We start from the raw sequence: 22,749 nt of genomic DNA, 5'->3' as shown, positions 1-22,749 counted from the left end.
TTACTAAATAAATACAGAAAATCTTACAGTAATCTCACTGTCAGTTTCCTTTTACCCTGATCTGGAAGAGATGAAGCTGCTGAAAAGATGGGGGGAAATAGATAACGTGCCAGATAACCTAGAAATTGAGAAATCAACTCCTCAATAATATTAATATAGCTATCTCTTACTGTTTCAGGTTAGATCTCCGAAGAGTGCTTCTGTTTCTAATTTTTTTTAACAAGCTTTCACTGAATATTTACCCAATAAAAGACACATGCTAGAATTATGAAATGAAAAAGACATTGTCTTGTCCTGAGGGGGTCTAGATTCCACCAGTGAGACAACAAGCTACAAGGCTGAATGCACTAAGACTAACAGAATCACAGACAAAACGGTGGAGCACAGGGGAGGGAATGACTTACATTCCAATGTGTGTGGTGCCCAGGGAAGGAAGTGGATCAGGCAGGCCTTCGTGGAGGATGATGAGAAGTAACGACAGAACATTCTGGGTGAAGGAAGAGCAGGAACAGGACTTTGCAGTTACTCTGTGAGCCTGAGGTAAAACTCTTGATGGATTTGGATGAAACGCGCAGGTGCGTGAGGAAAGGTTGGAAGAGTGGGTAGGAAAATCTGTTGGGGCTGAAACATGAAGGATCTTGAGGATCTTGAGGGTGGACTGTATTTTTCATGAAAATGGGGAAGCTTTCTGAGAACTGAAGTGCCAAGATTGGCTTTGTGGGTTAGAAAGAAAAGTGTGGCAACAATATAAGTCACGGGTTTAGGATAAAAGAGACTGGAGACAGGGAAAACCCCCTTAGGCGGTTATTGAAATGACCAAGTTCAGGGTTACCCAACATGTTCCAAGGAACACTGGTATTCTCAAAGGAAAGGTGGGGTTGGACAGTGTTGGGGAGTCATAATGCATATTAGCGTATTAGGTGCTCCTAGATGTCCTGCAGTAAAAACCTAACTTTGCCCAACCCAGTGTATCCCAAACTCATCTGACCAAAGCATCTTTGTGGTGATGGTGGTTGTAGAACATCTATTAATACTCAGTAAGACCCTAGGGTTAAACAGGGTGTAACTCATGCAATGTAGTTCAGGTAGTAGTTGATGCGGTTCTGAACTAGGATATAGCAATATAAGATACAGCAATCAGTCCTGTATTCGGTATTTAGAATCTTGAAATATTTCCAATATGATGTATTCCTCAGTTCAGTCATTTCTCTTTGTATCCTGTACACAGGAAAAGCCAAAGATGAGAATTTGGGGCCACGTCAGGAACTGGGGATCCTGGGTTCTGCTGGAGGGCTGAGGGAGTGACAGGAGAGGCTGGGGTCAAGAGAATTGGTTAAAAGGCTGGTTAAGAAGCTGTTTGGGGGGCTTCCCTGGTGGCGCAGTGGTTAAGAATCCGCCTGCCAGTGCAGGGGACACGGGTTCGAGCCCTGGTCCAGGAAGATCCCACATGCCGCGGAGCAACTAAGCCCATGTGCCACAACTACTGAGACTGCGCTCTAGAGCCTGCGGGCCACAACTACTGAAGCCCGTGCGCCTAGAGCTCGTGCTCCGCAACAAGAGAAGCCACTGCAGTGAGAAGCCCGCACACCGCCACGAAGAGTAGCCCCCGCTCGCCGCAACTGGAGAAAGCCCACGCGCAGCAATAAAGACCCTGCTCAGCCAAAAATAAATTTATAAAAAAAAAAAAAAGAAGAAGCTGTTTGGCACCAGGTGTCATCACCACCCCGGAAAGCCAAGCGACTTTCCCTTTCTCCCAACCCTGCAGGAAACAGGAAGTAAAGGCAAATTTTACCTCCAGGAAAAATACAACGTAGAAGAAAGGAACTGTAACCATCCTACACTGCTTAGTTTAGGCATAATGATGTAATCATTTAATATTGACTTTAAAAAGAAAGGCTGCGCTACATTCATATTGAGAGGTGGCAGGATATGAGAGAGCTCTAGGTCCTTGCTGACCAGAGATAAAGTAAATACCGTGATCTAAGGCTGATGAGTCAAGAATCCATGGTATAAGCATGTTATTTAGATAGACGTGAACACCAGAAAAAACAATTACATTAGAAGGAGATGCCTCTGCGTAGTAGCAACATGGCTAGGGGAGGGAAACACTGATTTTGTTGCATTTTACTACTATTTTATTCTTAAAACAGTTATATATTAACTTGATAAAAATTAAAATTAAAAAATTCCAAGATTTGCAGTGATAAAGAGCAAAGCTTTATGCATTACCTAAAGATGAAGACCATTCTTTTATTCAAGACACATTGGCAAAAGGTACCTTCTGTGCTAGTCTGGGTCACCCGTGTAGAGTTCTCTTGAGATCTCCAGGTAAAAGCTACTGAAGGCACAAGCTATATTTTGATAATGATTCTCCCTATGAATTATTTATCATATTTTTATATAGTGGAAAACTACCTGGCAACTGGTATATCATGGTTACATTGTGGATACAGATGGTTAATAAGCAGGGACTGCTATATTTGATTCAATAAAATAATTCTAAACCAGAAGCTGAAGTTACTTTAGAAAGCAGCTTACTACAGTAAAAGGAGAAAGGAAATCACTGTGGCCCTAGCACCTAGAGACCCTGTAAAAGCTGATATTTCTGCACGTGCATAGGAATCCTGGGTCAAACACCGGGCAACTGAAAACCCAAGAAAAAGTGATTTAACTTGAAAGCCTTTAAAGAGATTCATGTGAGCTACTCCTATGACAACACAGATAGGTTACACACCAATGAAGTTAGTTTGAGGCTAAGAGTTCATTTAAATATAAGACGGCTCCTTTTAAACTCTGTGAGTTGAAAAATCCATGACTGTTGCGTACCTGTTTGCATTTTTTTTTTTAAGGATCTTCCAGAAAAGCATCATCTCACTTTCCCATGACAGCCTATGCCTGGAGGGAGCTTCGGTACTACACCTGCACAGCTAAAGAAGAGGTCTTGTTTGTAAAGGCTGGGCCAGGGATTCTGCAAGAAGCTCAGAACATGACTTAAGGCTCTGTGTGAAGTCGTCGGATTTTGACACATATGCAAATGACTTCCCCTGCCATCCTTCACTGATCAAGCAACACCGGGAGTCAAAAGCACTTTTACAGTCCTTGGGACTCTAGGGACACACCGCTTAGGTGACTGCTGGTGCTTACTACCTCCACCTTGGATGTGTTGAGAGAGTGGCAGATCAGTAAAAACTTAGAGGTGAGCAACCTTGATGACTCACCTGTGGTTCATTCAACGTTGTGTGCCAGAACTGGGAGGACAAAGGGAAGCTTTGAAAGGCCCGGTACTCGAGAAGCTCACAGCCCAGATTCAAAACAGATGATTACATACCATTCTTCTACAGAGGTAAGCGGCTGAGGCCGGGAGCACGGAGGCCTATTAACCACAGGCTTCACAGAGGAGCACCTGTCTGCATCAGACCCCTCTCTGCCTTTTGTCTGCAGATCCTGCCTTACTGTACTGTGAGCACTGAAAAAGTCAAAATTTGCTAGGACTGAGAAAATTTAAAATCTGCCTTGCCATTACCCAGGCTAGGATAACAGGCACACTTAAAAGCAGCTGCAAAATAACAAGAAAAGCGTCTCTCCCCGTGACACGTCACAGCCGTAAAGTATCAAAATAACACCCTTCTTTGCATGACTCCTGCTTTCTTAACTCACTGAAAGCTTTTGTTCTCTAAAATCATAGATTATCAGAAACTTTCCTGTTTGAAATTATATCCGTATAAATGAAACATTCCATTCCTGATTGAGAATCCAAGTCACTTTGACACAGAGAAGCAGCCTTGATTTACAACCCAGGTGTAAAGCTTCAGAAAAGAGTTGTGGACACAACATTCCACACCTGAACTTTTACTTTCCAAGGAAACATCACTCTGAGCTCAGTTCAACAGTTTAAACCTGACACTGACCACATGAGCCCTGTTTTGCTTTCAGCCTGTCACTGCTTCTTTTAAATTTTATCTCCACCATTCCCTCAAATCTTGCATTTTTAAAAAATATTTATTTATTTATTTGGCTGCTCCAGGTCTTAGTTGTGGCATGAGGGGTCTTGGTTGTAATATGCAGAATCTAGTTCCCTGACCAGGGATCGAACCCTGACCCCCTGCATTTGGAGCGTGGAGTCTTAACCACTGGACCACCAGGGAAGTCTCTCAGGTCCTGTATTAACTCTATACTTTGGTCCTCTGGTGAGTAGCCTCCCTCATTGTAATAGGTTAATAAACCTGACTTTTCACATTACTGGTCTGTGGATGGGCTAAGACAGCATCATAATCTATGAGAGCCTTGTTGATTTCCAGAATCCTATCGTAACAATCTAGACAGTATTTGGGATATGACTATACAGCTGTGGCAGAGGGAAGGATTTCTACCTGAGGTTTAGTTTCTTAGTACATCTACCCATTTGTTAGCTTGAAATTTGATTCCCCACTTGAATTACAATGATTGAAATGTGATAACTGCACTTAAAGAGTCTTAAAGTCTACTACAAATAAATAAATAAGATATATGGAAAATTTGCATTCAGAGAAAAAACTTTCCCAAAGAAGAGTTTGATCTAACAAAGAGTTAACAACCTCAGAGGGCTGAATTCCTGGCCAATTCATACCAGTCGTGTAAGACTCAGCTCAAACATTTCCTCCTCTCCAGAGTTGTCCCGAGTCCTTCCTTTTCTATACTCTGGTGGCACCTGGTGTTACATTTGTGCCATGGCCGACACCACACAATATTGTGATTGTTTGTTTACCTGTTTTCCCCCACTCATCTCAACTCTTTGAGAGCAGGCCCCTGTCTGTAAATTCCTAGCACCTGACACAATCCCAGGCAGAGAGGAGCTCAGTTAATGTTGATGAACTAATGAATGAAGGGGAGACTGGGAGCAAGAAAACCAGTTGGCAGGTGGTTGTAATGGTCCAAAAGGGATGGAAATGACCTGGACTCGGTGTGACTAGAGGAAAATGATAGATAAGTAGGGGACATTTGAAAGGAAGATGGAAAAAAAAACAAAAAAGACTTGATAACTAAGTGGAAGTGGGAAACAAAGAAAAATTTTCAATTTTAAGCCTACACAGCTAGGAAGTGGATACCACAACAGGCATAAAGGAATCCTAGAGTAGACAATTTTTTCAGTTTTTGGGTTTTCGGGGTTTTTTTTCTTTTCTTTGGCCATGTCCTGTGTGGCATACAGGATCTTAGTACCCCGACCAGGGATCGAACCTGAGCCCCTTGCAGTGGAAGCTTGGAGTCTTAACCACTGGACCGCCAGGGAAGTCCCTGTTCAGTTTTAGATAAGCAGATTTTGCAAGGTCCTAGGAAAATCCAGTGTGCTTCTAGACATTCAGAATTAGAGTCAAGGCTCAAAATAGACTTGGGAACCATTAACATTGAGACTGAAACTTTAAAGAAGTGGATGAACTTTGTAAGGAAGAGACTATGCACTGAATGTTTGAAGGACTGAAACTTGGAGAATGAAAAGGTCTAGAGGAAAAGAAGTAAAAAGGCAACAAAGAGAGAGCGTGTTCACAGAGGAACAGGGCAGTACAATATCCTGCACAGCAATGGAGAAGGACCGCCTGCAGGTGAGAGGAGGAAAACCCAAGAAAGTCACCTGAAAAACTATCAGAACTCCAAGTTCAGCATGGTAGTGAGTTACAAAATACAGCAATTGCTTACAACAATCAATGGCTTTCCTCCAACTATTACCTGTTAGAAAATATAATGGACAAAAGATACGATTTGCAATAGCAAAAACAAAAACAAAAATACTTAGGAATAAACTTTGAAAATGTGTGGTAAATTTTACAAAGTTACAAAAACCGAAAGTTTTTTAAAAATATTTATTTATTTATTTATTATTTATTTATTTATCTGGCTGAGCCAAGTCTTAGTTGCAGCGTACGGGATCTTTAGTCGCGGCATGTGATCTCTTAGTTGCAGCATGTGATCTCTTGGTTGTGGCATGTGAGATCTAGATGGAACCCGGTTCCCCTGCATTGGGAGCGTGGAGTCTTAGCCACTGGACCAGGGAAGTCCCCCAAACCGAAAGATTTTAACAATGAAGAGATGTAGTAGATGGGAAACACTGTATTATGAAATGTTAGTGTCCTCCAAATTTACACATTAAATACAATTTAAAGCCAAAATAAATTCCAAGTGGACCAATGAGATACTTGAAAAATAAAAAACATAAAAGATGTATAAATGGGAGGAAAAGGGAGAATGTGTCCTAGGCATAATCCCAAAAGCAGGACTATTAAAAAAAAAAAAAAAAGATTGATAGATATGATTGTGAACGAACCTGATCCTAGACCCCAAGCACCCCAGCTCAGGCCTTTAAAATGTCCTCCCCAGTCCTTGGATCTGTGATCCTTACAATCTGCCCCCCCTCAACCCCCAACACCAACCCTGGCCTTAGCTCAAGGTATTTCCATCCCCTGTACAGATGAATCATGTGTAACTATTCGCCAATGACCTTCACAATCCCACTGTAGGTGAAGCAACACTGCAGATTCTCAAATTCCGAAACCACTCCCACAGCCTTGTGATACAGCTAGCCCTCAGCCCTGGCTGAGAAATAGGATCAAGAGAAAAAAACAACCAGGCCATGGCTGGCACTGATAAGCCCAAAGCCAAAATTCCACACCATGAGTGTGTTTGGGCTGGGGTTGCTCCGGTCCTAGAAGTAACAGCAAGACACCCCATCTAACCAAAAACAGGGACCAAAAGCAGGGGAAAGATAGTAGCAAGTACCTATTAGGATAAATGTTCAAATGTTCTCTGGCTTGTTTTTTCCTTGTCTTAAAAAAAACAGGGACTTCCCTGGTGGCGCAGTGGAGAGGAGTCCACATTCCCAGTGCAGGGGGCCCGGGTTCAATCCCTGGTCAGGAAACTAGATCCCACATGCAAGCCGCAACTAAGAGTTCGCATGCCACAGTAAGGAGCCCACCAGCCGCAACTAAGGAGCCCACATGCTGCAAGTAAGACCTGGTGCAACCAAATAAATAAAAATTTTTTTAAAAAAAGAGAAGTTATTACACAGCCTCACACCATACATAAAAATAAACTCAAAATGGCTTAAAAACTTAAATAAAAAAAAAATAAACAGTCCTTCATAGTGGTTCTCAAACTTCAGAGCACATCAGAATCACCTGGAAGGTTTGTTAAAAAGATGGCTGGGGGCTTCCCTGGTGGCACATTGGTTGGGAGTCCACCTGCCAGTGCAGGGGGACTTGGGTTCGATCCCTGGTCAGGGAGGATACCATGTGCTGTGGAGCAAGTATGCCCTCGAGCCACAACTACTGAGCCCGCATGCCACAACTACTGAAGTCTGCGTGCCTGGAGCCCATGGTCTGCAACAGGACAGGCCACCGCAATGAGAAGCCCGTGCACCGCAACTAAGAGTAGCCCCTGCTCACCGCAACTAGAGAAAGACCACGCACAGCAACAAAGACCCAACGCAGCCAAAAATAATTAATTATTTAGAAAAAAAAAAGATGGCTGGGTCCCACCCCCCATGGCCTGGAGTGGGACCTGAAGGTTTGCATGTCTACAGGTGAGTTAAACCAAATTTTGAAAGAACAAATCATCACAATCTTATACAAAATCTTTCAGAGCACAGAAAAATAGAGTTCTCCCCACCTTGTTCTATGACAGGATAGAACCTTGATCCTAGAAACAGATAAGAACAGCTAAGAAAGGACAAGTACTGGACAACATCACTTGAGAACATAGGTAGAAAAATTAAAACTGACAATCTGATTCTAAAATTTATATAGAAATACAAAGGGCCTAGGATAGCTGAAACAACTTCAAAAATAACAAAACTAGAGGGATTATACTACCTGATTTCAAAGCTTATTATAAAGCTACAGTAATTAAGACAATGTGGTATTAGCATAAATACAGACCTATATTTCAATGAAACAGAATAGAGTCAAGAAACAGACCTACACATATATGATCATTTCATTTTCAACAAAGGTCCCAAGGCAATTCAATGGGAAAGGATAATCTTTTCAACAAATGGTGCAGGAACACTATTGGGTAGCTATATACAAAACAAAAAACAAAAAAAACACTCAACCTTTATCCCACATCACATACAAAAATTGACTTAAGATGGATCACAGACCTGAATGTACGAACTTAAAGTATAAAACTTGTACATGAAGGGACTTCCCTGGTGGTCCAGTGGTTAAGAATCTGCCTTCCAATGCAGGGGACACCGCTCGATCCCTGGTCAGGGAACTAAGATCCCACATGCCATGGGGCAACTGAACCCACGCCTGGAGCCACAACTATTGAGTTCGTGCACTCTAGAGCCCGTGCACCACAACTAGAGAAGCCCACACGGCACAACTAGAGAGAAGCCCACAACGAAGACCCAGCGCAGCCAAAAAAAAAACTTGTAGAGGAAAATAAGAGAAAATCTTAATGACCTTGGGTTTTGCAAAGATTTCTTAAATATGACACAAAAAGAAAACATTGATAAGTTGGACCTCATCAAAATGTAAAACTTTTGCTCTGTTAACTAAAATGAAAAGGCAAGCCACAGACTGAGACAAAATATTTGCAAAATACATACCCAACGAAGTAGACCCAATTTTAAAATAGACAGTTCACCAAAGATGGCAAATAAGCATAAGAAAAGGTGATCAACATCAATTAGTTAATAGTGAAGTGCAAATTGAAACCATAATGAGAAATCTCTACACACCCAATTGAATGGCTACAATCAAAAAGACAGACTAGGGACTTCCCTGGTGGCCCAGTGGTTAGGATACGGCACTTTCACTGCCTGTTATGGCCCCAGTTTCAATCCCTGGTCCTGGTGGGGGAACTAAGATCCCGCAAGCCATGAGCTGTGGCCAAAAAAAAGACAGACTTAAAAAATAAAAAGACAGACTAGATGTGCACCAGTTGGAACTCTAATACACTGCTGGTAGGAATGCAAAGTGTTGCCATCACTTTTGAAAATAGTTTGGAAGTTTCTCAAAACGTGATACATATACCAACCACACAACCTAACCATCCTACTCCAAAATGTTTACCAAAGAGAAATGAAGGCATGTGCCCCTACAAAGACATGTATATGAACATTTATAGTGGTTTTTTTTTTAATTTATTTATCTTATTTATTTTTTTGGCTGTATTTGGTCTTCGTGCTGCGCGAGGGCTTTCTCTAGTTGTGGCGAGTGGGGGCTACTCTTCGTTGCGGTGCGCGGGCTTCTCACTGCGGTGGCTTCTCTTGTTGTGGAGCACAGGCTCTAGGCACACAGGCTTCAGTAGTTGTGGCACGCGGGCTCAGTAGTTGTGGCGCACGGGCTTAGCTGCTCCACGGCATGTGGGATCTTCCCAGACCAGGACTTGAACCCATGTCCCCTGCATTGGTAGGCAGATTCTTAACTACCACGCCACCAGGGAAGTCCTATAGTGGTTTTATTTGTAACGGCCAATAATTGGAAACAACCCAAATGTCTATCAACAGGTGATAAATAAATTGTAGTATAATCCATATGAAGTTCATACAATAGAATACTACTCAGCAATAAAAAGGAACAACTATCTATAATATGTAACAACATGGATGAATCTCCAAATTAGTAGTCTGAGTGACTGAGGTCATGCAAAGAGTATATACTGCATGATTCTATTTATATAAAATTATGGAAAGTGCAAATTATAGTGATAGATCAGCGGTTATCTGGGGTGAGGGGGTGCGGAGGAAGAGATGGATTACCAAGGGGCATGAGATAACTATTAGGGTGATAAATATGCTCAATATCTTGACTGTGGTGATGGTTTCATGGGTATATACATATGTCAAAACTAATAAAACTGTACATTTTAATATGCATTTTATTGTATATGTTTATACTTTAATAAAGCTATAAAAACATTAAAATATGCAAAACAACTCCAGCGACATATAAAAACTATAATTTGAACCTAAAACTGCTCTTAAAAAATTCAGTCTATTAAAAAAAAAAACCTATAATTTGGTCAGGGGAGAGGTTCCCAAGACCACCCCCAGGTTCAAAGATTCATTAGGAGGACTCACAGGACTCAGCGTGTAGTCACATTCATGGCTATGATTTATTACAGTGAAAGGGTACAAAGCAAAATCAGCAAAGGAAAAAGGCAAATGGGCAAAGTCCAAAGAAAACCAGACACAAGCTGCCAAGAGTCCTCTCCCAGTGGAGTCACCAGGACACACTTAATTCCCCCAGTAACAAGTTGTGACAACACATGTGAAATGTTCTCTACCAGGGAAGCTCATTAGAGACCCTGCTCCTAAGGTTTTTACTTGGGCCTGGTCACGTTGGCACCCTTGGTCTAGCAGTACCAAAATTCCAGACTCCCAGGAGAAAAGCAGGTGTTTAGCATAAACCACATTGTTTATACAAACAGTTTAGGCACAGTGAGCTATTTCTATCAGTTAGGGTGGTTGAAAACCCTCCCCAGATTCTTAGTTTCCAGATGCCAGCCAGGGCCAACCTTGTAAGCAGGCTTTTCAAAGGATAGCAGTCAGGGGGACTTCCCTAGTCGTCCAGTGGGTAAGACTCCGCACTCCCAATGCAGGAGGCCCAGGTTCGATCCCTTGTCAGGGAACTAGATCCCACATGCACGCTGCAACTAAGAAGTCCGCAACTAAGAGTTCACATGCCACAACTAAGAGGCCCACATGCTGCAACTAAAGATCCTGCATGCCACAACGAAGATCCGAGTGCCACAACTAAGACAAGGCACAGCCAAATAAATAAATAAATAATAAAAATTAATTGGCTTTAAATGGGAAAATTGTATACTGTGTGAATTATATCTCAACACAGCTCTTGTATTTTTTTAAATCAGTTAGGGTTGGTGAGCTTTGGTGAGTGGGGACTGTGAGACTGAGCATCTGCAGTTCCCAGGCTTGTACTGACAGCAGGGATGGCTCCACTTCCCATCTAAAGGAAAATATCAGATTTTTTTAAATATAGCAGATGTAGAGAGATATAATCCACATACCATACAACTCACCCATTTAAAGCCAACCTATTTTTTTATATATCAATCTTATATTCAGTCATCTTGCTAAATTCCCATATTTCTGAAAACCTGTCTGGGCTTTTTTAGGTAGAGAATTCTATCATCTATGAACAATGACATTTCTTTTTTCCTTTCCAATCCTTATACTTTTTTTTTTTTTTTTTGGGCAGAGCCTCGTGGCTTATGGGATCTTAGTTCCCCAACCAGGGATGGAACCCGGACCCCAGCAGTGAAAGTCCCAAGTCCTAACCACTGGACCGCCAGGGAATTCCCTAAGTTATTTTTCTTATCTTACTCCACTGGCAAGGAGCACCAGAAAAAGCAACCTAGGCCAGACACTTACTAAAGTTTGGGCACTCTAACAGAGACCGTGATAATGATATTGTTTAACTGCACCTTAAAAAATCCAAACATAATCTGGAGTTAGAAACAAAAACTAAGTTCAAAATTTAAAATCTGAAGATGCTCCACTTCAAGTGAAAACTCCATCCTTAAACAACAAGCTCTACCAGAGAGATTTAGGAGTTACATCCGTACTACCAGTGAAGGAACCATCAACAGACTCCACTGGTGTGCAGGGTTTCAGGGTAAAGGAATTCAAAAATGTGGCAGTACTAAAACAAAAACAATGAGTAAACTTTCCCATTTCTCTAATTGTAGCACAATTAGTGATTATTTGAATTTGGATGAAATTACTGAAGATGATTTGCATGATGGTTAATGCTTGAGTAAAACAGAGGAACATTCTTTTGAGAGGAAGCACTAGACCCAGTATTAGTGATCCGACTTCAGTGAGAGTGAGGAAAATGATGAAGAACTCACTATGAGTAAAACTGAAGGAAAGTTTAACTGAAGGAAAAGCCCCAGTAAAAAAGAACCCACCTAAATTAAAATGTAATACTTCGAGGATACCAGTAGATGGGGCTGCTGTAGCAGCCAATAAAATAATCAACTCACACCAAAAAGTGTTTCTCTCACTTCAGAGCCTAAAAGGAAACCATTACAAATATTCAGCACTGCAGCTCAAAGCAAGAGGTCAGAAGGTTCCACCAGCAGCATCAGGAAGTAGTGGCAAGAGCAGCAGACTACTTGTGAATGTTTGTATTGTCTTGATAACTGGTACAATGTTTTACAACAATTTCAAGCATATTCCTATAGAACACAACATCTGCTGAAACAGAAATACAGTGAAATTGAGAGATCAGCACTTCTATTTAAGGCGTGGCGGAAAGCTATGTGAATGCCTATGTGTGCATGTGTCTGTGTGTCTGTTTAAATAATCACTTTGTATTAAATCAATAATATAGCAAGTGCTTCTCAGGTACTTAGTTAGCCCTACTATAATGCCAGGTAATATCTTTTTTAGGTAGATCTAAATTTATCATGAATAAATAGAGTTACAAGTATTTTATGTAAAGGTGTGAATTTTAATCATCTGCTAGTTATAACTATAACTTATATCATATATAGATATCATTTATATATGTTTCAAACTTTGTTAACCATTAAAAATTAATAATACCTAGCCTAGTTTATTGTGCTTTGTAAAAACACAGATGTTAACACAAAAAAAGCAATTCAGAATTATGATTAAAGTGGGCATTTGCCTTTTTATTAAAAAGCAATTGCTCCTTCAATAGCTGAATGGCTAAACAAACTGTATCACATAGAGAAAATGGAATACTACTCAGCAATAAACAAAGCATGACCTATTGACACATGCAAAAATTTGGATGGATCTCAGGGCATTATACTGAGTGGAAAAAAAAAAACTATTCTCAAAAGACCACACACTGTGGTGGGAATGTAAATTGATACAGCCACTATGGAAAACAGTATGGAGGTTCCTTAAAAAACTAAAAATAGAACTACCATATGACCCAGCAATCCCACTACTGGGCATATACCCTGAGAAAACCATAATTCAAAAAGAGTCATGTACCACAATGTTCATTGCAGCTCTATTTACAATAGCCAGGACATGGAAGCAACCTAAGTGTCCATCAACAGATGAATGGATAAAGATGTGGCACATATATACAATGGAGTATTACTCAGCCATAAAAAGAAATGAAATTGAGTTATTCGTAGTGAGGTGGATGGACCTAAAGACTGTCATACAGAGTGAAGTAAGTCAGAAAGAGAAAAACAAACACCGTATGCTAACACATGTATATGGAATCTAAAAAAAATGGTTCTGAAGAACCCAGGGGCAGGACAGGAATAAAGACTCAGACATAGAGAATGGACTTGAGGACACAGGGAGAGGGAAGGGTAAGCTAGGACGAAGTGAGAGAGTGGCATGGACTTATATATACTACCAAATGTAAAATAGATAGCTAGTGGGAAGCAGCCGCATAGCACAGGCAGATCAGCTCGGTGCTTTGTGACCACCTAGAGGGGTGGGATAGGGAGGATGGGAGGGAGATGCAAGAGGGAGGAGATATGGGGATATATGTATATGTATAACTGATTCACTTTGTTATAAAGCAGAAACTAACACACCATTGTAAAGCAATTATACTCCAATAAAGATGTTAATTAAAAAAAAAAAAGACCACATACTGTATGAGTTCATTTAGATAAATTCCTCAAAATGATAAAGTTACAGATATGGAGAACAGATTATTAATTACCAGGGTCTAGAAATAATAGTGGAATGCCAGGTAGATACTTTTATAAAGGGGTAGCATGAGGGAGAGATTTGTGGTAATGGAATAGTTTTGTATCTTGATTGCAGTGATGGTTATAGGAATCTATACATTTGATAAAATGGCATAGAACTATATAAATGCATTGTACCAATGTCCATTTCCTGGTTTTGATATTGTACTATACCTATGTAAGATAGAACCATTGGGAAACTGGGTGAAGAGTACATGGAACTCTCTCTACTATTTTACAACTTCCTGTGAATCTATAATTATGTAAAAATTAAAGTTAAGAGAAAAAAGAAGTTGGGAATTCCCTGGCAGTCCAGTGGTTAGGACTTGGTGCTTTCACTGTCTTGGCCCCAGGTTCAATCCCTGGGCAGGGAACTAAGATCCCACAAGCCACATGGAGCAGCCAAAAGAAAGAGAGAAGGAAAAGAAGTAAAACAGCAATTGTATACCTATATAACAAAGTTAGAAAGTGACTTTTTTAAAGATACTATTTAAATGAATAGTAAAAATCATTAGTTACCTAGGAATAAATCTTTTTAAAGAACATTCAAGAGTGGTATGTAGGATTTTCCCTGGTGGCGCAGTCATTAAGAATCTGCCTGCTAATGCAGGGGACACGGGTTCGAGCCCTGGTCTGGGAAGATCCCGCATGCCGCCGAGCAACTAGGCCCGTGAGCCACAACTACTGAGCCTGCGCGTCTGGAGCTTGTGCTCCGCAACAAGAGAGGCCGCGATAGTGAGAGGCACACGCACCGCGATGAAGAGTGGCCCCCGCTTGCCACAACTAGAGAAAGCCCTCGCACAGAAACGAAGACCCAGCACAGCCAAAAATAATAAAATAAATAAATTTTAAAAAAAGAGTGGTATGTAAAAAACTATAAAGCTTCATTGAAAAATAAATGGAGAGATATCATACTCATTGATAGGAAGATTCAATATTGTAAACATGTCAATTTCCTTAAAACGACCTAAAGATTAAATGAAATTCCTATGAAGATCTCAAGTAGTGGGGCTTCCCTGGTGGCACAGTAGTTAAGAATCCGCCTGCCAATGCAGGGGACATGGGTTCAAGACCTGAATCAGGAAGATCCCACATGCCGCGGAGCAACTGAGCCCGTGAGCCACAGCTGCTGAGCCTGCACTCTAGAGTCCATGAGCCACAACTACTGAAGCCCATGTGCCTGGAGCCTGAGCTCCGCAACAAGGGAAGCCACCGCAGTCAGAAGCCTGCGCACCGCAACGAAGAACAGCCTCCGCTCGCCGCAACTAGAGAAAGCCTGTGTGCAGCCACAAAGACCCAGCACAGCCATAAATAAATAAATAAATAAATTTATTTTTAAAAAAAGATCTCAAGTAGTTTTATAGAACTTGACTACTTGATTCTAAAATGTAACAGCATGACTTACCATAAAACCACAGTAATGAACATGGTATGGTATTGGCACAAAACAAACAAATAAACCAATAAAACAGAATGGAGAGCCCAGAGTTAGATCCATGCATATTTGGAAATTTGATGAGACACCATTATAGGTCACCGGAGAAAGACAGACTTTTCAGTAAAGTGCTAAGTATTCAAATGGAAAAAATAAATCATTGGTAGATTAAAGAATTAAATATGAATAGGTAACTTGGAAACTTTCCAAAGAAAATATAGAAGAATATCTTTGACCTTAGGGTAAGGAGTTATTAAGACACAAAAAGTGTTAACCATAAAATGACAGATTTGACCATCTTAAAAGAACTTTTTTTATCATTTAAAGAAATCATGAGGAAGGTGAAATAATGAACCACAAAATGAGAGAAGGTATTTGCAGTACATATCACTAACAAAAGTTTGCTACCCAGCTTTTCACGAAGATGGCGCCAAAGGCGAAGAAGGAAGCCCCTGCCCCTCCCAAAGCCGAAGCCAAAGCAAAGCCTTTGAAGGCCAAGAAAGCAGTGTTGAATGGCGTACACAGCCACACAAAAAAGAAGATCCGGACGTCACCCACCTTCCGACGGCCCAAAACACTGCGGCTCAGGAGGCAGCCCAAATATCCTCGGAAGAGCGCCCCTAGGAGGAACAAGCTTGACCACTATGCCATCAACAAGTTCCCCCTCACCACCGAGTCAGCCATGAAGAAAATAGAAGACAACAACACCCTGGTATTCATTGTGGATGTCAAGGCCAACAAGCACCAAATTAAACAGGCTGTGAAGAAGCTCTATGACATTGACGTGGCTAAGGTCAACACCCTGATCAGGCCTGATGGAGAGAAGAAGGCACTATTTTTATTTTTAAAAAGTAAAATGAAAAACAGATAGTAATCACGAAAATAGAATTAAGATCACAATGAAAAATTGTTTGATACTCTTCAGATTGGTAGAAATTAAATCTGCTAAGTATTGACAAGAATGAAGACTCTTATGGGAAGTTTGGGAGTTTTTTTTTTTTTTTAATTTATTTATTTATTTGTTTTTGGCTGTGCTTGGTCTTCGTTTCTGTGCAAGGGCTTTCTCCAGTTGCAGCAAGCAGGGGCCACTTTTCATCGCGGTGCGCGGGCCTCTCACTATCACGGCCTCTCTTGTTGCGGAGCACAGGCTCCAGATGCGCAGACTCAGTAGTTGTGGCTCATGGGCCTAGTTGCTCCGCAGCATGTGGGATTTCCCAGACCAGGGCTCGAACCCGTGTCCCCTGCATTGGCAGGCAGATTCTCAACCACTGCGCCACCAGGGAAGCCCTGGGAGATTCTTAAATGGGATTTCTTTTGTTTTCCTTGTGGATGCGTAAATTGGTATACCTATTGTGGAAAATGATTTGGCACTATCCTGAAAACTAAACATTCACATACAGTACAACCTACAATTACTACTCCTACATTTAACCCTAAAATTCTTGCAAATATGCATCAAGAAATGTGTATAGGAAAAAAAAAAAAAAGAAATGTGTATAGGAATGTTCATAGCATCAATGTTTATAATACCAAAATAAATAAACAATAATAAAAGCAACCCAAATATCCATCAGCAGGAAAGTAACTCTTCCTCTCAATGGGGAGGTTCAGCTCAAACATCATTTCATTAGGCCTTCTCCAAGGTCTATTTAAATTTAAAACACACACATATGTAGTCACTCTCTTACAGCAGCTACCCCCTTACTTTCACATCAAGACACAACTATCAGTTACCATCTAAAGTCAGTGTATTTTTTGAAAGATCTGTCTTCTCCCCACTAGACAGTAAACTCCATGAAAAGAACATTGTGTCTCTTCTTACTTTGTATCTCTAGGCCTTAGTACATAGTAACACTGAAAGTGAAAAGGAAAGTGAAAGAGAAATCAAAAAAGAGGGGAATGGGTGAGGTGGATGAAGAAGAGTTCATTGAGAACTTATCTATGAAACAGACTCACAGACATAGAGAACAGCCTTGTGTTTGCCAAGGGGGCGGCGGGGGGAGGGATGGATTGGGAGGTTGGAGTTAGCAGATGCAACTATTATATATAGAATGGATAAACAACAAGGTCCTACTGTATAGCTCAGGGAACTATATTCGATATCCTGTAATAAACCATAATGGAAAAGAATGTGAAAAAGAATGTATATCTATATAACTAAATCACTTTGCTATAGAGCAGGAATTAATACATTGTAAATCAACTATACTTCAATAAAATTAATTTTTTTTAAAAGTTCATTGAGATCTCAGACAAAAGGGGAAAAGGGAGCCAAGGTATGGAATCTACCACATGGAATGGAGCAACTCTGTATCTGGAAGGTATGCTCATCACCTGAGGAAGGACTAAAGAAAGACAACATAAAGAAAAGACTTGGTAAAACTGGAAGAAGAAAAAATATATATATTTGGGGAGAGGATCTGGAGGGTACTGAGGAATTCAAAATTGTTTCCAGCTTCTAGCTTAAGGTCTTACTCTGCTATTGATATGTTTCTTGGAGGGGTGGGAGGGCAGTATATTCCCATTGGAAGACGGTAGGAAATAAGATTCACCTTAATTGAAATGTGCTTTATCATCAACTTTGCTATTGCATAAAATAAAGGATGACAATTGTTATGGGGTTAATTGTATCCTCTCATAATTCATATGTTGAAGTCCTAACCCCCAGTGCATCAGAATGTGACTGTGCTTGGAGACAGGATCTGTAAGGAGGTAATTAAGGTCAAATGAGGTCATATAGGTAGGCCCTAATCCACTATGACTGCTATCCTTATTAAGAGGAGATAAGGACAGACATGCATACACACAGAGAAAGATCATGTGAAGACACAGCAAGAAGGCGGCCTTCTGCTAGCCAAGGAAAGAAGACTCAAAAGAAACCAAACTTGCTGACCTTGATCTTGGGCTCTCAGCCTCCAGAACTGTCAGAAAATAAATTTCTGTTGTTTAAGCACCGAGTCTGTGGTATTTTGTTAAGGCAGCCCTAGCAATACATCAATCTAAATAAAAAGTACTCTGCCTAGAGTTGCTTTCATGCCAAAGAAACTTTCCTGTGCTTCCCTAGGTCTCAGAAGCCAACATCTGTTAAGAGATAGTAAAATCTGTCATGCCATTAAGAGATAGTAAAATCTGTCATGCTATTAAGAATTATTGAAATTGCTTAATTATCTGAATATGGGATGTTGATAAACTACTGTCAACTTTTTGTCCCCTTACTGATCCATAGGAAGACTCAAACAAATCCAATTTATCCATCTGGCACGGCAGGCAGAGTGCCCCGGGCCCAGAAACTTCTCCAGAAAAGAAAATGTACAAGAAAATGTCTGAGATCTGGGCATGAAAAGGGCAGGTACCAGTGCTAAATTAGAAAACAAAACTACAAAATTAAGAGATGTTTCATTAAATTTATAGATAAACTTCATTAATTTTTCATTTTAAAACACAAATTTCCCTACATTTGAAAATAATGAGGACTTTAGATTTTTGCATTTCTCAGGAATTCTCACATATGCACAATGATTGCTTAAAACTCACATCAAATCAGGAGTCAACACACTCAAATAATTTCAAAAACAAGAACAATCCATTCAAAAATTTTTTTAGAAAAATATTCACCATTGGATATGGGTGCATCTTAATATTTGATGACAGGGGGTAGGGTCTCCCTTTTCTCCCTCCATTCCCTAACTGCCTGTCTCCTTCAGTTCCAAATCACTAATAGTATTTCAGAGAGGCGGGGGCAGTGATTCCTGCAAGGGAGGGCTGGGGGGTTGTGAGGGCAAAACTTCCAGGGGCTAGGAGGATGAGGAACTCAGAAAAGAAGCAAACACAGGGACTTCCCTGGCAGTCAGTGGTTAAGAAACTGTGCTTCTGCTGCAGGGGGCACAGGTTCCATCCCTGGCTGGGGAACTAAGATTCTGCATGCTGTGAGGTGCAGTCAAAAAAAAAAAACAAGAAGCAAGCACAAACAGTTCGTGTATGATATACATGGAAATGCAAAACATATAAGCCTAAATACATCCTGGACCCTTTAAAATATAAGTGACATATTTAACAAGTAGTGTATTTAATGCTGTATTTCCACATCTAGAGGCAGGAGGCCACCTCTAGAGAGCAGCCCCTGGCTTACATCCAGCAAGAAAACAGCAACTTCAGTCCTACAACACTGCAACAACTTGCAGTAGCTTGGAAGTGGAGTAGCTAGTGGAATCTTCCCCAGTCAAGTCTCCAGATGAGACTCCAACCTGGCCAACAACTTGATTACAACCTTCTCGGACCCTCAGCAGAGGACACTGCTAAGCCATGCCCAGACTCCTGACTCACAAAAACTATGAGATGACAAATATCTGTCACTTCATGCCACTGGGTTTGTGGTCATCTGTTCCACAGCAATAAAAACTAATACAGTGAGCCAAGCTAGGCCCACGTGTTTATTTAAGCCTCATTTAAATATTAAATAATTTATGCTTCACTTGAAAAAGGAATTGGGGCAGATTAAGGCTACAAGTGGTCCTTTAAGGTTCATGTGTAGCTGTTTAACACACAGATTAGATGAAAACAATTAAAATTACAAAATGTGAGGTTATGGTGAAAAGCACTATGATTGTTGAATAATCTGAATGTAATCAAATTGTAAATAACAGCATCCTAAGAAAACAAAAGAAAAAATACTCAAAGGTATGCATTAAAACTGAGGTAGGGACTTCCCTGGCAGTCCAGTGGTTAAGACTGTGCTTCTGGGACTTCCCTGGTGGTACAGTGGTTAAGAATCCAGCTGCCAATGCAGGGGACACGGGTTCGACCCCTGGTCCGGGAAGATCTCACATGCCACGGAGCAACTAAGCCCGTGCGCCACAACTACTGAGCCTGCGCTCTAGAGCCCGCGAGCCACAACTACTGAGCCCACAAGCCACAACTACTGAGCTCTTGTGCCACAACTACTGAAGCCCACGTGCCTAGAGCCCATGCTCCGCAACAAGAGAAGCCACCGCAATGAGAAGCCCATGCACTGCAACGAAGAGTAACCCCCACTCACTGCAACTAGAGAAAGCCTGCATGCAGCAACAAAGACCCAACACAGTCAAAAATACATTAATTAAATTAAAAAAAAAAAAGACTCCATGCTTCCACTGCAGGGGGCACACGTTTGATACCTAGTCGAGGAACTGAGATTCCACATGCCAAGGGGCACAGACAAAAAGAAAAAAAAAAAAAAATGAGGCAGAAAAATTGTTGCAGCCCTCTCTGCTTGAAGGCAAAACAGTGTTGACCACCAATCTCCTTAAGTAATACTTCAAGGATTTTTTTTTAAGTTAAAGGGACATCATAAAGAATAGTTGTACATAGTTTTATATTTTGTAATACTTAAATGTATTATAGTCTATTCATGGATCACTTTTCATTTTTTTCTTGTTGCAACATCTTCATGGTTACCCTTTGGATTACAACTGTCATCTTACATTTCTAAGAAACTAGCTTGAACTCAGCTTTGGTAGTATACAAAACTCTGATTCTATACAGTTCTGTCCTTCCCCTTTATGTTGTTACTGTTACAAACTATATCTTTGGACACTGTGATTTCCTGCCTCATGTTTATTATTTAGTCACATTCTGAGTAGGGCCTCAAAAATGTGCCTTTTTAATATCTGCTCCAGGTGATCTTTATGTGTAAGACCACTGAGATACTCCTACTGAAGTGGAAATAAGGGTACAATGAGGGTGGTTGAGCAATCTAGGAAGAAAGTAGGGTTTGCAATGATAGGAAGACAGAAAGACATCTTGCAAAGTTACAATAAGGCAAACACAAGGTTAAAATAGACTAATAGTGTTATTCTGTAACGTTATCATCTGGCAATATGTTGAAATGTTTAAAAGTATATATATTGCTTCCAACTGGATAGATATCAGCATATTATAAAAATTATCAAGTATGCTATTAAGACATTGGAAATTTCCTAAAAGCAAATTCTTTATCATTTTTTTACCTCCATCTAATTCTTACCAACACCACACCATCACTGGTTCCAGTTCACCTTATGTGTAGCTTTTAGAAAGTGCAAAACACAAGGAGGTGGAAAGGATATGTTTTCCCTTCTGGAGGTGTATCATTCTCTGAGGGAGTATGCAGAAGTCCCCCTCAAGCTCTGTTGAGCCCTGACCTCTGTGGGGAATCACTGCTCTCCTCCAACCTTTTCGTTTTATAAGTGGAAAACTGGGGCTCAAAGGAACAGACCTGCCAAAGATTAGCGTTGCTGAGCCTGAATTAAAACCTATTTCCTGATTTCTTTCCACTCTATCACATCTCTATTAAAATAACAAGAGGACCGTGAGATTCCTAATGTTGTTTTTGGAAACAGTCCAATCATATTCTTTTAAAAAGCTAAAATGTACAGATGCCTACAATGCAATTTCCTCCAAGCTGCCACTAATGATTTTTCTATTATTAAGAGCAAAAACAAACATACCTTCATTGCTGGCAAGAGAAATTCCGGAATAAACAGTAGCACAAGCGACAGCAACAAAATTTTTAAGTCTAAGGCTGGAGGGTGAGTTTGCTCTTCCTTACCACAAATTTCTATTTTACTGTGTTAATTCATTAAGTTTAGAATACTGATTAAGTACCACCCTTTTAAGGAAAGACCTATGTTAATTACTCAAGGCACCCCAATACTAACTTCATGTAATTGTAACAGTTACTAAATACTGTTCACTCCATGCTATGGGTTAGAAGGGAAATAAAGATACTTCTTAGCAAAAACAATACAGACAGAAAGGGTGGGAGGGAGATCCAAGAGGGAGGGGATATATGTATACATACAGCTGATTCACTTAGTTGTACAACAGAAGCTAACACAATGTTGTAAAGCATCTATACCCCAATTTAAAAAAAGAAAAAATATATATATATATAGACAGAAGTGAGGAAACAGTTTCTAGATTAAGCACACCAAGGGTATATCCAAAATAAAAAATAAAAATAACACTCTGAAACAAAAGTTACCTGTAACTCCAGAACATTTTAATTCTAAAGAGCTTTAATAAATAAAAAGCCCCAGGTTCCAAATATCTATCAAAAAGAGAATGAATAACGAGTCCCATCAGAGCTGGGGAAAAATTTTTTTTTTAAAAAGGAAGGGGAGGGATGAAGGTAGATAACCATCTTTTTTCAAAAAGATAAAGATGAAACACTGCTTCCTCAAATAACCGCTCAGAATGTCACTTGAGATGAGTAGGCAGGAGGAATATAACTGTCCGTATTTGCCTTGTATACAGTATTGGGCAACTAAATGCCAACTTAGCTATTTAGGAATGGCTTGCTAAAACGTTGAAAAAATGAAAGACTTCATCCTTGTCATAGACCGCCACTTCGGTGGAACATTCAGTGCACATGACTGGGTGATAGATTTCTTCCACATCTGTCTCCGCCTGCTCCGCAGCACCTTCTTGGTTAGTCCTCATCTTCTTATGGCCTCGCCTTTTCTTCCTGTTCTCTGGGGTTTTGTATCTTAGAATCTCTTCCTTGTTGATAGAACAATTCATTACAAACATTGCTCTATACTGAGTTTTGTATGATTCATGCCTAAGAGGAAAATGAAATGGAGAATTTGGATTTACATTCTATT

General features: G+C 40.4%; 1 protein-coding gene and 1 pseudogene across 6 annotated transcripts in view; one reads left to right on the top strand and one right to left on the bottom strand.

Moving 5' to 3' along the window:
- The first annotated feature begins 15,525 nt into the window (after positions 1–15,525).
- LOC309654696 (large ribosomal subunit protein uL23 pseudogene) lies at positions 15,526–15,998 on the top strand (annotated as a pseudogene). Its single transcript has one exon. The product of its transcript is annotated as a large ribosomal subunit protein uL23 pseudogene (transcript).
- A 6,125-nt stretch (positions 15,999–22,123) lies between these two features.
- The window catches only part of EAPP (E2F associated phosphoprotein), a 57,091-nt gene continuing 56,465 nt past the window's right edge, over positions 22,124–22,749 (bottom strand). For 4 of the 5 annotated variants that reach the window (XM_082452257.1, XM_082452256.1, XM_082452255.1 and 1 more), the window contains one exon: positions 22,124–22,706. In XM_082452257.1, the coding sequence (XP_082308383.1) occupies positions 22,430–22,706 (277 nt within the window). In that variant the 3' untranslated portion in view covers positions 22,124–22,429. The remainder of the gene's footprint in view (positions 22,707–22,749) is intronic. The other variant, XM_082452259.1, reaches the window with a different exon arrangement.

The sequence above is a fragment of the Balaenoptera physalus genome, assembly GCF_965194825.1.
Source record: "Balaenoptera physalus genome assembly, chromosome: 2".
Classification (NCBI taxonomy): domain Eukaryota; kingdom Metazoa; phylum Chordata; class Mammalia; order Artiodactyla; family Balaenopteridae; genus Balaenoptera; species Balaenoptera physalus.
The sequence above is the reverse complement of the archived record's forward strand: the minus strand, read 5'-3'. Positions and strand labels throughout refer to the sequence as shown.